At 34.1% G+C, this 14,704-nt stretch overlaps 1 protein-coding gene across 4 annotated transcripts in view; it reads left to right on the top strand.

The window, feature by feature from the left end:
- The window catches only part of alpha-Cat (catenin alpha), a 41,347-nt gene that overhangs the window by 11,622 nt on the left and 15,021 nt on the right, over nucleotides 1–14,704 (top strand). Inside the window, exons 12-19 of one of the 4 annotated variants that reach the window (XM_071591837.1) lie at nucleotides 1,114–1,265; nucleotides 3,256–3,325; nucleotides 4,058–4,125; nucleotides 4,680–4,861; nucleotides 9,710–9,950; nucleotides 11,545–11,568; nucleotides 12,637–12,753; nucleotides 13,461–13,556. In XM_071591837.1, the coding sequence (XP_071447938.1) occupies nucleotides 1,114–1,265; nucleotides 3,256–3,325; nucleotides 4,058–4,125; nucleotides 4,680–4,861; nucleotides 9,710–9,950; nucleotides 11,545–11,568; nucleotides 12,637–12,753; nucleotides 13,461–13,556 (950 nt within the window). The remainder of the gene's footprint in view (nucleotides 1–1,113; nucleotides 1,266–3,255; nucleotides 3,326–4,057; nucleotides 4,126–4,679; nucleotides 4,862–9,709; nucleotides 9,951–11,544; nucleotides 11,569–12,636; nucleotides 12,754–13,460; nucleotides 13,557–14,704) is intronic. The other 3 variants (XM_071591838.1, XM_071591839.1, XM_071591841.1) reach the window with 3 other exon arrangements.

Here is a 14,704-nt window from a genome sequence, read left to right as displayed (position 1 = left end):
ATGATGAACATCATTCGGGATATTCAGTTGGAGTAACCTCCTCCGAATGACAAAATCCACAATATGGTTTTGAGTGATTAATAAATCAAAGTTCAGGAAATATTTGAGCTCTCAGGAATATCACAAGTATATACAGTGCTTTCAATTTTGCATGGAAAATTGGTTGAGAAAAAAATATCGGCAAGATGGGTACTTAATTTGCTCTTGGGGGAGTCTATGCTCTTGTGCTGAAGTTCCTAGTTTGGAGATTTTCTGTCACAATCCTAATGAGTTTCTGCATCAATGCATAACTGGATGAAATATGGATACATCACCACACTCCAGAGACTAAAGAACAGACAAAATAGTGGGTTTTCTAAAGGTGATTCATCTCTGAAGAAAGCAAAGATAGTGAAATCTACCCACAAAGTGAAATCATCTGCATCGATTACTTACAAAATGGACAAATGATAAATTGAAATTATTGCACCGGTTGAGTGAAGAAATCAAATAAAAAATGTTCACATTTAGTAAAAATATTTTCTTCCATCAAGACAATGCATGGATGAACACCTGTGCAGTTTTTATGGTGAAAATTATGGAAATAAAATTCGAGTCACTACAACATACACCAAAATTACCAGACTTGACCTCCAGTGATTTTTTTTAATTCCCAAACTTGAAAAAATGGCTTGGTGGGAAACGATTCATGCTGAACAAGGAGGTTATTGCCAACACAGATGCCTTTTTTGAGGACCTTCCAAAATCCTACTTTTTAGATGGCTTAAAAAAGTATGAGAAGTCCTAGTAACAGTGTATCAAGCAAAAACAAGATTTCCAAAAAATAAAAAAATCTACCAAAATAATCTCTTTTTCAATTTTTTCCTAAAGATTTTGTTTAATGACCCCCATCGTATGATCTTTAGATATTAGGTATGTAAATAATTTTGAGAACAAGTTTGGGTTTTCAAAAAAAACATCAAGATGCCACTTGGTCTCCACTGTTTTAGATGTGGCATACTAAGTACTTGTGTTTTTAAGGCTGCTGTCAGGTTGGCTATTGTTACAGTATCCATTTGGTGATCCATGTAATTTGACTAACTTGTAAATCTAATGATGTTCTCATCTTTGCAGTGATGCCCAATTTCGCTCAGAGGGTTGAAGTGGCAGTGGATGCTCTTTCATCAAATCCGTCTAAGGATGTGGATGAAAATGAATTCATAGATGCTTCCAGACTTGTTTACGATGGAGTCAGAGAAATCCGGAGGGCTGTACTAATGAATAGGGTATGTAAAGTGGAAACTATTTATCTTGATAGTCTTAGATTGCTGAGATTCTTAGGGTTACAAGTAATCAAGTATAAACCTGGGAAAACTTCATTAATGGGCAAGTCCATTAATTTGAGCATGTACCTGGGAATTTCCGCTTAGTATTCTGTTCTTTAAAATAAAGAGGGCGATGAAAGCAAATTTCATGGTAAACCTCCCCTCTCCCAGGACTTATTACAATTGTGATTAAGATAGGGTCGTAACACTGGATCCCTGATCCTTACTGAGTGACTTCATTGCTCCATTATTTGTGTGGTTGGATTTTCCCCTTGAAAATGCTATTCCATGTGGTTTGTGGCGGAAAATATTAGCCCTTCAATGCCCTCTTGCTAACTGGGGAAATGAGGCAAGAATATGACCTTCCACCTTCAACAATAGTGATGAAATTGATTCTATAGCTCATAACAATTTTTTTATTACTATGGTTAATATAGCATTTTTTTTACTTTCACTAGTGAATCATATACTTCTTTCTAATTAAATGTTCTCATGTATTTTAAATTTATGGAATTTCATGTTAAAATTTAAGCTATCCAATTCTCTCAAACTTTTTGACAAAAAGTAGCTTGATATTAAAAAGTTGCTTGATATTAAAAAGTTGCTTGATATTAAAAAGTTGCTGGAATTCAACAAAGCGTGATTATCTAATTTATTAGCAGGTATGTTCCAAAATAACTTTCTTACTCATCTCTCAATTCAAACGATTTTTTTCTTGGGGATCTGCACCTACCTAAATGGATACATTTATTGTCCCAAAAGCCTCTAGACTAGACCAGACCATCTATGCTCATGGCATAGCATACCACATGACCTTGGTGTCTGCACTATTTAGTGGGGTAAATGTAGGATTGAGTCGATGGTAACTCATGACGAAGGCAATGGAAGCATTACTGAAATTGAGGACTAGATGGTGAAAGTTAGCTCTTGAACCTCAATCACTTGAAATGCTCTCACTTCCATCTTAGAAACTATGAAATATTGTGATGCATTTCAATCTTCTAGAATCTTTCCTGCCCTGCTTTGTGAGATGTATGCAGTTATTGGCTTATATTTTTCTACATTAGTGCCTCTATTCTGGCTTAAAATCAGTCTGCAGCCTGAGCTCACCTGGTAGTAAGCCTTGCATTGTGTGAAATTCACACTTGATATGGAGCCATTTTCTTACCCTGTGATTTCTCAGGAATCTCTGATACCCTGAAGGTCATATACAGTGATGGAAGGGGTGCCTTGTGTTTTGTTTTAATGATGTGCATTTCAATTCACCTTTAACTTTTGGAGGGATTGCTAAATATTGAGTTAAGTCCTGTGATGGAGAAGTAAGGATTTGGATTAAGGCAAAACCTTTGAAATTAACCAGGCAAGTGAAAGGAAGGGTGCAAATTAATCTGAAATTGGAAGACACTGCGGTTTATTATCATCATCGTCTCTCTCTGCTATTTTAATGGACAAAGAAAAAAAATAGGTCTGTTTTCATACTGAACTTATTTGTGGGAGATACTGAACATAATTTCCTCCCAGATGCAAGACTTAATGTAGCATTCATGGAAATTGAAAAATGAACGTGATGAACCCATGTCATTGTTTCAGATCTCATTTCTTTGTAACTGGCCAAATGGTGAATGGCTTGCTCACTTATGTTGTTTAATTACTCTATCTCTAGATATGTTAATTTTTTATTTACTTGTAATATGTAGTATTCATTTCCAGGAAACTCACAGAAATATCTAGGAAAAACTCTGGTATTTCTTTTCCCTTTCAGTAAACATCCTGGATTCTGCCATCATTTTAATTTTTTCTGCTCATTTTTAAGTATTTGTTTATTTATTCACATAGTTTAAGGGCATCCATATTGTTGCGTTTGAGGAAGTCATATGCAATTTTTCAGCATTAACATGCTTTTACATGTGTCAAGTATTCATTCAAGTTAGCATTTATTTTAATTTTTCAGACTGATGAAGAGCTGGATCCTGAAGATGTAGAATTTGATGAACATTATACAGTGGAGACAAGAAGTAAATGTAAGTAAATATGCTTTTTTTTGGTTAATTTATTTAGTGTCTTCAGTTTTTTCAATGCTTAAATAGCCGGATATTGTACAATACGTTAACAATAATTAATAATAAGGAGACACTGGTGATGATGCATATTTTCTTCGGGAATGTAGGGGAAACTCATGAAAGTTTCTACTGAGCTATATTTGATAGTAGTTTTTACCTGCAGAGTACACACATAGAAAAGTAATCAACCCAAAGTTTAATTTTGATTGGTGAGTTTGAGAGGTGCTATCACCATGTAGATAGCCAGTTGCTATTTTAGTTGCATGGCTGGTAATGCTAGGATTGCTAATAAAATTTCCAAAGTAAGAAGATGCACACTATGTAAATTTTAGAAAAAACTTTAAAATATAGCCATTCTATATTAATGCTTGAAAACATCTTTGATTAGAGGTCTGAATCATACAGTAATGAAGGTTATGGTTCCTCATACATGTTTTTAGTATGGTTTCAATTTGGGGCCCACTAATAATGTTCTGGTATGAACACAAAGTTTGTCCCAACCATCTAGTCTGTTGTTACCAAATGATAATGTGGCAAGGTTAACAAACTTAACTGCCTATACCTCAACTCTGACTCAATTTTTTGTGACCACAGGGCCTCTTGAAAATGACATGCTGGCTTTTATATGCATTTTATAACAAAATTTTCCCTTTGGTCTTTTCTGTTTTTAGTAACGTTTTTTTTTCTTTGCAGCAAGTGCACACACTGGAGAACATGGAGTGGATGAATACCCTGATATTAGTGGAATCACTACAGCAAGGGTAAGTATGCTAACCAGCGCACTTAATATGGAGGCTGCTTATATAGATGCAAAAATTATTTGTGAACCTTCTTTGAAACTTTGTGATTGTATGAATCATCCTATAAACTGTGGATACAACTTCAATGGATGAAATACTTTCTTTGAGGGTGATTAAGAATTTGTTTGCTATTGCAACCGCCCATAGCTTGATACCTAACATTCATGGGAGTATCAAAACTGAACTGAGAACCAATGTTATGATCCAAACCAGTATCAGAACCGAGAAAAGTTCGCTAGCTGCTATCCTAATAGATTAAAGTAAATAACGTTTTTGAAATCTCACCATAGTGCTTCATGCAGTCATAAAAAATTGTAAAGCACCATTTAACACATCTTATTAAGCTCTCATTTCTCAGGTTGATCGAATTGTTATTTTCAAATTGCACATTATTCTAATATTAGTCCATAATGGCGAAGGCTCTATTTTCCAAACTTGTTCAAATGTCTAAAAAAATAAAGAATAATTAAAATTTATGAACAATGATGATAAATAAATTGATTTTTTCCCCATAGGAAGCCATGAGAAAAATGACTGAGGAAGACAAACTTAAGATCGCTCAACAAGTGGAGGTGTTCCGTAATGAGAAGCTTAAATTTGACCGAGAAGTGGCTAAGTGGGATGACACAGGAAATGATATAATTGTGCTGGCCAAACATATGTGCATGATTATGATGGAGATGACTGACTTTACTCGGTGTGTATCAATTTTCTATGCTTCTGGTTTTGGTCACTTCTTTCTAGCATTAAAAAATAAGCCTGAAGAGTACACTCATGTTAAATCATGTTGAGAGGTTCTATATAAGTAGTCATAAAACTGAAATTATAGATAATGTTTTGTGTTTTATTGTTTCAAATAGATCTGCAAAAGATAAATGTTAATGCAAATTATACTATGATCAATTCATAGATTTACTTGTCAGTATGTGAATTTAATGAGAATGTTGCAATGGTTCTGAACTTTTTAAATGTTAACTGATTATACAGCCCACTGAGAGTGAACAAAAATTCATAATAGGCCTTAGGAATGCAAATTTAAAATAATTCCTCTGTACTTAAAAATCTTGTAATTATTACATGTTGGCTATAAGCTAAACTGATATAAGTAATGTTTTGGAATTGCTGTAGCTTTATTATAATAGATGGAGAACAGAAACATGATGCCTTTGTAATGTATCTTGGAACTTTGAAATGCTCAGCTTTTAATGTCTTGCAATGTTTCAGAGAAAGATTCTGAAATGAACAATTTGCTTGTAGCACACAGGACTAAATCGAACCTTTCAATTTTGTTGTTGATTGTTTCAATTAGTCTATGCTTTATTCGATATGCTGTTAGATAGGTCTTTAAGTTCAAATAATATGATATTTTTGACAACATGGAATTGAAATAACAGTAATTTACTGTATGAAGAACTGAAGAAGATTCTGGGAAGAAGGTAAAAAAATTAGGCCATTAAACTGAGAGCTCCAAAAACTTAAGATTGCGGCTTAGAATTCCACATAGCAAGTCCCTCTGTACTTTGACTTCATTAGGTGACATTTAAAATTAATATAATTTCATATGTAAGTCATGCAGTAATCCCTCGGAAAACATTTGGTGCTCTTATAATTGGAAAAGGGTTGCATTTAGTAAGCCTCATATCTCACTAGACTACTGTTTAAGTTTAAGATATCTTCATCATCTGGTTTCATTTTCATAGACTATTGAACCAGAAACTTTTGTTTATTTAGTATGGAAAAAAATGAGTTCTGTTCAGTGATTAAACACGGTAATTTAACCACTCACCTGGGTATTCAATTTTTCCATGTCCAACCCTTCTTGAGTATTTAATTTTATACAGCCCTAATTTCTATTTTTGTCATAGGATGATAAAACGGAAACATTTAATTATTTTTTGCAGTATGAAACAAATATTTTGAGTGGTCGTTTAATGTGATGAAAATTTTTGGTTTAAATTTTTATATTAATGATGAATAATAACAATTTACTAATTTGTACAATTAAGGAAAACATTATCGTAGAATGAATGCTATTTATGATAAATGGTTTAATCAGTGGTTACAGCATGTGTCGACAAATGGGCAACATGTAAATTACAATGTTAGAAATTTTGTAAAATTACAAAATAGGCATCCACACGCTTTACAATTTTTTTAAAATTCTTTACTCTTCTTTAGTAAAAATTTTAAATGATTACAATCCTTCATTTCAATGCAAAAAAAACACTTAACTTTTTATAAAACCATCGAATAAAAAAAAATAAAAACTACAGGACAAAATGAAATTGTTTGGAGCAAACATGAAGAGAAATGAAATACGAAAAAAATTGTATGATAAATCATGGCCATTATTTTAAATTTGCTGTGCATGTATTAGTTTTACTCACAAAAAACGATTTATTTTTAATTCAATGAATGTCTATTTTTAGAAATCATTTTGAGTATGGTATACTCTGAAACATGGAGCAGGACACAAACCAACACAACAATCAAGACCCCAGTATTTTGTTTCCATCCTTTTCTCCGCTGTGTAGCACACAACACATCTTTTTCCAGGGAATTTTTTAGTTTATGGATGGACATTATCAATGACATGTCTCTCGGTAAGGCGAGATGGCTTAGGAGATTTAGATGGCCTTCCTTAGGCTATTTGGGCATCTTTTCCTTACTGCTTGCTATGAATATATTTCAGCAAGCGAGATTAGAAATTCTTTTAAATTCAGTTTCCCCTATTTATTTTTATAAATGGCATAAGCATTCAACATTGCCTTGTCCATCAATTGTCAAAATATTTTTTGATAGTATTTTTTTGCTCGATTTCTTGCAATTTTGTGTTCATGAGTCCATTGCTTTAATCAACCCAACCCATATTCTTATTGTATTCTTGTACCACAAACGGTTTTACCACTATTTTCCCCCATTTTTCCGTTTTGCGCATTTCAGTTCCATGACATGTGCTCACCGTTATCACATCTCTTTTGCCCTTCCATTTCATCACCATATGTTTCCCCATCGTCCCAACGACATCCGTTCTACAGGTATTCTCGGATAACTTGTCCACTAATCTAGGGCTAGTGTAAAAATTGTCTAAATATATAGTATGCCCCTTACCTAGCCGATTATCTGCTAAATCAAGGATGATCCGGGTGGTGGTATTCTCTTCTTTATATTTGTCCAAATACATTGTGTCCTTTCCTGTATAAATCATTAAATTCCATGGATAGCCTGACTCACTTTCACATTGCACAAAAAGGGACAACAAGAATGCAACCTTCAAGACAGCAACATAGCTTCGCTAAAAGACACATGGGCACTCAAAAAATGTCTGAAGTTCCATCTACCGAACAGAAAATGACCTTATTGGATAAATCTACGAGTGGCTTCAGTTTCGTGACAGAATATCATGGCATTATCATTGAAAATGAACATAAAATTGGTGTGATTTATATACATGGCATAACCACCAAGGGATTCCTCATGACATATAAATACGGCATACCCAGATGAGTGGTTAAAAGTCTTAACACAGAAAAAGATCAAAGCCGAGTTGGAAGAAGTTCATGTCATATCTGCTCCTGTGTTTGCCACTGTTTTTAATTGGGTAAATGAGTTAAATGGCTGTGCATCCACAAATGATGAAAATTGTTCAGGAGATCCAGTGGAAGTGACTACCTCCAAAATGATTGACAAAATCCATTATAATGTTTTGTGTGGTCGGCGAATTAAAGTTCACAAAATATTTGAAGCCTCAGGCACATTGCAAGGTATATACAGCTTTTTCAGTGGTACCCAAATAAATGTGTGTGGAAAAAAATCTTGGGAAGATCCTGTCGTGTTTCCACTTTGGCACATAACTGTGCATTAACATGGACACACTATTACAATCCAGAGACAAAGAAACAGTAGAAATAGTGGGTATCTAAACGTGATCCAGTTCTGAATATAGTGAAGACAAGGAAATAATTTTACAAAGAAAAAATTCTCTTCCATTAAGACAAAATGATGGAATTGAGTTTGAATTATGACAAAATCCACCGTTTTCTCCAGGTGTGGCCTTCAGTGACTTTTATATTTCCAAACTTGGCTTGGTGGGAAACAATTCACATTGAAATGAGGTGGTCATGCCAATGCAGATGCCTATTTTGAGGATCTTCCAGAATCCTACTTTTTGGATGGCTTTAAAAGATAGAGAAATACTAGGAAAAGTGTATCTAGCTGAAAGGAGATTGTGGAAAAATAAGGAAGAAATTTATCCAAAATAATTTTTTTTATTTTTTCCTAAGGACTTATAGAGAGACCCAATTTTTCAACATTTCTACTGTGCAGTACCTTATTTTTTGTTATTTTTTTAAGTTGCTACAAAAAAAATTATAAGCTAAGGGTATAGTAAGTTTGGGCTCTACTCCATCCTTGTTTAAACAAATTTGATATTCTTACTGGTAAATAGTGTAATTGTCTTTCCTATTTGCAAAATTTCTAATTCTGTTTCAAAATATGATATTTATGTAATTATTTATTTGTTCTTTTTTTATTAATTTATTTTACTTTGTATTTTCATTCTTTGAGTAACATAGGCAAATTGACCACCCTCAGAGAGACTTTTTTGTGAGATTTTTTAGTATATATCTACTGGATTGAGATTTTCCTTTATATTTGGAAGTGTTGTCAAATGCATCAGTATTGCTTTTTGGTAAGCTTTATAATTTCAAATGGCAGTAATGAGGCCCAGAGAAAGGAGTGGTATTTGAGCCAACAAATCTCCAGGTTGCTCCTCTAACATCTAGGTCGAAACCAGATTAAGCATTTGTTCGATACTACCCACTGTGTGCGTTAGAGAGAAAGAGAAGCACTGTTACTAAGGATCACACAGGCGCCTAAATTACTGTACATCCTGGAATAACTGGGTTCCTGTAGATCCACTGACTGGATTAAAACTTTGTCAATGTCAGTGATGATGCTATGTTAATTGCGACCCTCTTTACTGTTGCTTCGGTAACTATTATTAAATCTCATTCCTCCTTAACAAACTATCAATTCTGCTTCCTCTTCTGAATAGTGTTTATTATTAGTATTTTATCCTTCCTGACCCTCCTTAATACCAACTCATTACTTATTCATCTTTAATTAGAAATCTTGGTATCCTAAGATTCATTTTTATTCAAGCTTAACTATTTCAGGGTCCATATTAGCATATTTTTGGCTGTTGTGGAGTATCAGTGAAATGAAAATAGAGACATAATTGAAATTGAATAATTTCGAAAATTGTTGATTATATAAATAGATTATTTGTGAAATCTATGATGGAAACTTTTATAGCCGTTGTACGTTTCATTATTCTTGGATTTTTTGGTTTATTTTGAAATGTAGAAAAGTCTTGAAAAGTAAGCGTTTCCCTTGAGTTATTGTGCAAATTTGTTTTTAAGCTCAAGGATAAATGATTCTTGAAGATAATCCATATTAGAATAAAGCAAAAAATCCTGGAAAATGGAGAAGAGTAACAAACATCCTACGAGGAAGCCCTAAGACCTGTGTTTTTATATTATAGTGGCCGAGGTCCTTTAAAGACAACAATGGATGTCATCAATGCTGCCAAGAAGATTTCTGAGGCTGGTACCAAGCTGGACAAGTTGACCAGGCAAATTGCTGACCAGTGCCCCGAGTCCTCTACAAAGAAGGACTTGCTGGCTTACTTGCAGCGCATTGCTTTATATTGTCATCAACTTAACATAACATCAAAAGTTAAAGCTGATGTTCAAAATATAAGTGGTGAACTTATTGTATCTGGGGTAAGAGAGATTTCTGGTATTGCAATGCTGTAGTTAAAAAATTATCATAGAAAAATAAGCATTTTAAATTAGAGTAATCAGCCATTCGTACCAAGTTGTGATTGGGAATTTAACAGATTCAAGATTGCATGTTTGTTAAGTGTTATTATGTTATAGAGCAATGCAATGAACATAATTCTTTCTGGAATCTTTCTTGTAAGGTGCCACACTCGTTAAGTGACAGAAATTTTCCCATATGAAGTGAAACCTTGCTTAAGGAGTAGGTCACATAATGAGTAATTCGCTTTGCGAGTTGAAATATTTTTCAAAAAATGACTCGCTTAACTAGTGACTTTTCGCATAATGGTTGACAAAGTAAGGGGAATTGCCTGAGTTATTGCAGTCATAAAAAATCACTTATGCCTTCTCACAAATGTTCTTGTTAATAACATTGCTTTGCTACTGCGTTTCGTTTATCCATCTGAGAAGCAACCTTTAAACATCATTAAGAATACACATCCATTATGTAGATATTCTTGTCACTCCCTTTGGAGTATCCATCTCCCTAATTTAGTCCTTGAGAATATTGCAAGTCGTTAATGTCGACTGATTGTATATGCATGCTAGATCAGCCATGCTAACAACTTTTTCTTACTTTTCAATGATTTTACTTTAAATTTTTCCAGTTATTTATATTATCTTATGGCTGTCATCTTGCAGATTTTTCTCTGGGGACATTTTTGCCTTGGTAATTAAACTTAGGAGAAAAAGTCACAAATAATGTGTTTGAACACAAGTTCACAAGAACACCAGTTGAAAAAATGCGTGAATACTAGTTACATTGACATGCTAGTGGAAGGAATAATAAACGTAAACTGAAGCAGCATGAGTTCAATGTTTGTGGGACTCCTCCCCCTCTCCTTGTCACTTGCAATGCATGGTGCTCATTCAGTGGGGTTCAAATGTACTTCAAATTAACAGGCCCAGGTATAAATTTGTGAAAGTTTTTGATGCTCGCAATGAAATAATACTTAGCAATGCTTGACCATTTTATTAAATGATGCAGCCATGCATTTTGTGCACTTTTAGTGTGTGTGAATTTAGGCATATTTACTTGTTTGTGCATGATTTTTATAGTTTGGTACAGGAGGGAGGCCTTGGGGTAAAAAGTTATTGAAGTTGAGGTGTGAAAGAGAGAGTAAGGGGTTTGAATTTGTCTGTGAAATCCAATCGGTGGGCTGGATATTATTCTTCTTAGCAGGGGTATAACTAGTTTAGCAACTGATTTGGGAAGGAATAGTTATTCTTGGTGTGTGTCATAGAAAAGGAAAAACTTTCTTTTGCTGCTGTGAGAATTGGGGTCTTAAGTAGGGATATGTGAGGGATAATGAGGGGGTAAGATTTCCAAACTTATATTCATTGCAGAAGATATTATTTTTTCACTTTTTTGCATAACAATTCCTGATGTTTGAACTCCTTCCTCTTCCAACCTTTTTGTCTCTCTGTAGCACTTTTGAAATGAAATCACTTTGATGGGTTGTTGTCCAGTAGAAATTTTGTAGTGTGTGATTATTGTATCTAAAATGCCATTCATGTTCCCTTGTTCTTTTTTCAGAGTAATTGCCCATTTGGATATTTTGTGAGTGATCTCAAGTATTGAAGTCCCATCCCTAATTATTTGATGAAAAAATCCAAATACCAGTATTTGGTATTTTGGAAGACAGCTGGGTATTTTGTCAGCTAAGGTGATCAAAATAGGTAGGTAGGTATTTAGATTGGTGGGTGGGCTTCTGCAGTGATGGCCATTTCACACAGCTTCCAGTCTATTAAAAACTTAGTAAAAAGTAGATACAGTTGTTAGTATCTATGTTGAAAGGAGAGGTATCAATAAAACATGGTATATAGATAATTATATTCAAATATTATAGTAAGTTAAATGCCTGTGTATTTAAAAAATATTAATCATTGTCCCCTAGAGTATGCCCACCTTACAGTGCAGTATTTCATGCACCAACTCTGCTTTGGTGGATTGTGAACTATCTGGTATGCCCACTCACAAGCCGTAGACCCACACACAGCTGACACTGCTATCTTGGTTGAACTGAGAGCTTGTTTTGGAGCATTCTCTCTGTGCTTTTAGGTGCCTCTCTAACAAGCTTGGATACTGCGGGGTCATTTTTCATCCACCAAGTCCAATACCCTGTGATAGCTATAATTGATATATATATATATTTATGTTCAGCACAAAATGAAAACTTAAAAATGAACAAGTACAACAATGGAAACGTAGGTACCCCTTTAGGTTGTGTCTGATATAAGGCTACCTTCAAATTAAAAATAAGGTTGTGAACAGCATACATTTTATAGTAAAGCAAAAATGCTCAATAGAATCAGAAAAGATAATAGAATACCCATGCAGAAATTGTACAATCCTGATGGACATGATCTATGTATTAATATTTTTGAGTCATTCCTTTGCAGTTTTTTCAAACAAAAGGTCTACATTTCGCTGAATAAAATACCAAGCTGTCTCCAAATGTTATTTGGATGTTTTCATCAAAAAACTTTTCATCCAATTACTCAAGTAATTTTAGTATATTAGTTTTAATATATTTCTTAGTCATAATGTAAAGTATTGCTTAATTATTGCTTCAGATGATAACTTATTTTGCTTGCTTCTATCCTGGATGCTGTAATGTCTTTTCAGTTGGACAGTGCAACTTCTTTAATTCAGGCAGCCAAAAACTTAATGAATGCAGTTGTGTTGACAGTCAAGGCATCATATGTAGCATCAACTAAGTATCCTCGGCAGGGCACTGTCACTGTGAGTATTTTTATTTTTTTTATGGATCTAAGAGAAACTTATTATTTTATGGGGTAAAAGAATTTGGTGGATGATTGGAAAGTAGTAGAATTTCAGTTGTTACTGTACTTATAGCGACATTAATATTTTGGAAATGCATTGTGTAAGAGTTTAGGAAATCTTAAAAAGTGTTGCAAGATTGTGCAGCTTCCGTGCACTTTTTTAACTGATTTTGCAATGAATTGGGAGATGATTCATTCAAGTGTACAGACTTATGGAGGCAAATGCCATGGTAATTGTGGACATTTTTGCCTAAAAAGGAGAATTTATTAAAAGGTATTGGATTATTTTTTTGGTCTAGGGAATTCTTTTATTTACTAAAATTTCATAAGGTTTATTCTTACTCCAGCTACATTGAGTGCCATAATTAGCTGTACATAACTGTGTAATCTTTGCTGTAGCCATATTAAAAGTTTTCTTACTAAGGAAGTAAACTTCAGTGCTTGATGTACCACAGACAATGCCATCATCACCACTGCCATCTTAATCAACTCCTAATGGAGCTAAAGGTTTGTTGCCGGTACATTTGTCCCTTTGCAAGCCTTTACATGTATATCCCCATGCAGCCATATTGTTGTGTGGCCCTGAGCTAAATGGCTCCCGAGTCAAGGCTCTTTCTTGGGGAACTCACATCTCTCTCTCTTCCCTTTTTTTCACCTTATGTGCAGGAGGTATCCGGATCTGGTTTTGAGCGCAGTGATCCTCCCCCGCGTTTCTGTTTTCCGGTCACTCCGACCCATGCCATTCTTTACACCGTCAACCTGGTACAATTACAATTCTCGGCATGGAGTGTCCATATGACAACCTTACCCAGTCTCCTCCATCTTTGAATCCTAGACAGTTGTTCAGATTGAATATCAGTGACACTAGAATAGCTTTATTGTCGCAGGAAGATTGGTAATTGAGGTTCAGTTGTAGCAACATTCACTCGAGCCAGCAAAACTAATCAGTTCAGTTTTGATGGATGCATTTATTATTTTTAAAAGTGGAAAACATTAGAAAATAGCTCAATTGAGGAGTCTTCATCTCCTAGTTCTGCTAGAGATTCTTCGACAAAGTTTTAAATCACTGCCCTTGATTATAATAATTATTCATCGACAGTGCATGATGAAATATTTATTTTAGTGACTTATAGCTCATAGATAAAAATGAAACAATAATAAGAACCCTTCTTAGTTATTTGTAAAAAAATAGTTTATCCTTTGATAAATAATATTTTCCAATAATTTTTACATGAATATTCTTTTTATCTATTCCATTCTTATCCTGTGTTTTTGACGAGAAAGATCATAATAAGAGGAGTTGTTTTCCAATTAAGTATTTAGGTAATGTTCAAAATACTGCAAGGATGCATCCCATGAGGAAGAGGCATTTGGTATTGACACAAATGGAAACCATTACATGTTTATCCTCCTTACAAAATGAATTTCGTTAGCATGAAATTTTAATTTAACATAAGTAACTGTCTGGGAAATGGTTATATTTCCAGGTGTAATCCAATACAATGTGTAATTTTACGTACACTAAAATCCCTATATGTGTAAGTTTTTAATGCAAGGAATCAATGGGAATGATGGACTAAAGTGTGCTTTTCAATGAAATTATAAAGAAGGAAATCTTTCTGATTGAGATGCTTGTAAGCACAAGCATCTCAAGCTGTTGCTATGTATCGATGATGCTACATTTAATGTGCACCTATCTGTTTCTCAAAGTTACAGGGTGAATTATAGGTCCTCTGAAAATAGTCTGAAATACAATGAAAAACTTAACAAATTTGCATAATGTTGTGAGTTACAAGTGTGACAGGATTTATTATCATCAGCAAGATGCAAATGTTCAGATTATAATTATTTGTTAATGGACTTGTACCTTTGAGATTTGGTCTTAATTGATGCATTTGCTATCAGTTCCC

Source organism: Hetaerina americana, unplaced genomic scaffold (assembly GCF_022747635.1).
Source record: "Hetaerina americana unplaced genomic scaffold, ioHetAmer1.1.p SCAF_5, whole genome shotgun sequence".
Classification (NCBI taxonomy): Eukaryota; Metazoa; Arthropoda; class Insecta; order Odonata; family Calopterygidae; genus Hetaerina; species Hetaerina americana.
Note: the sequence above shows the minus strand (reverse complement) of the source record. Positions and strands in the feature narration are given on the sequence as shown.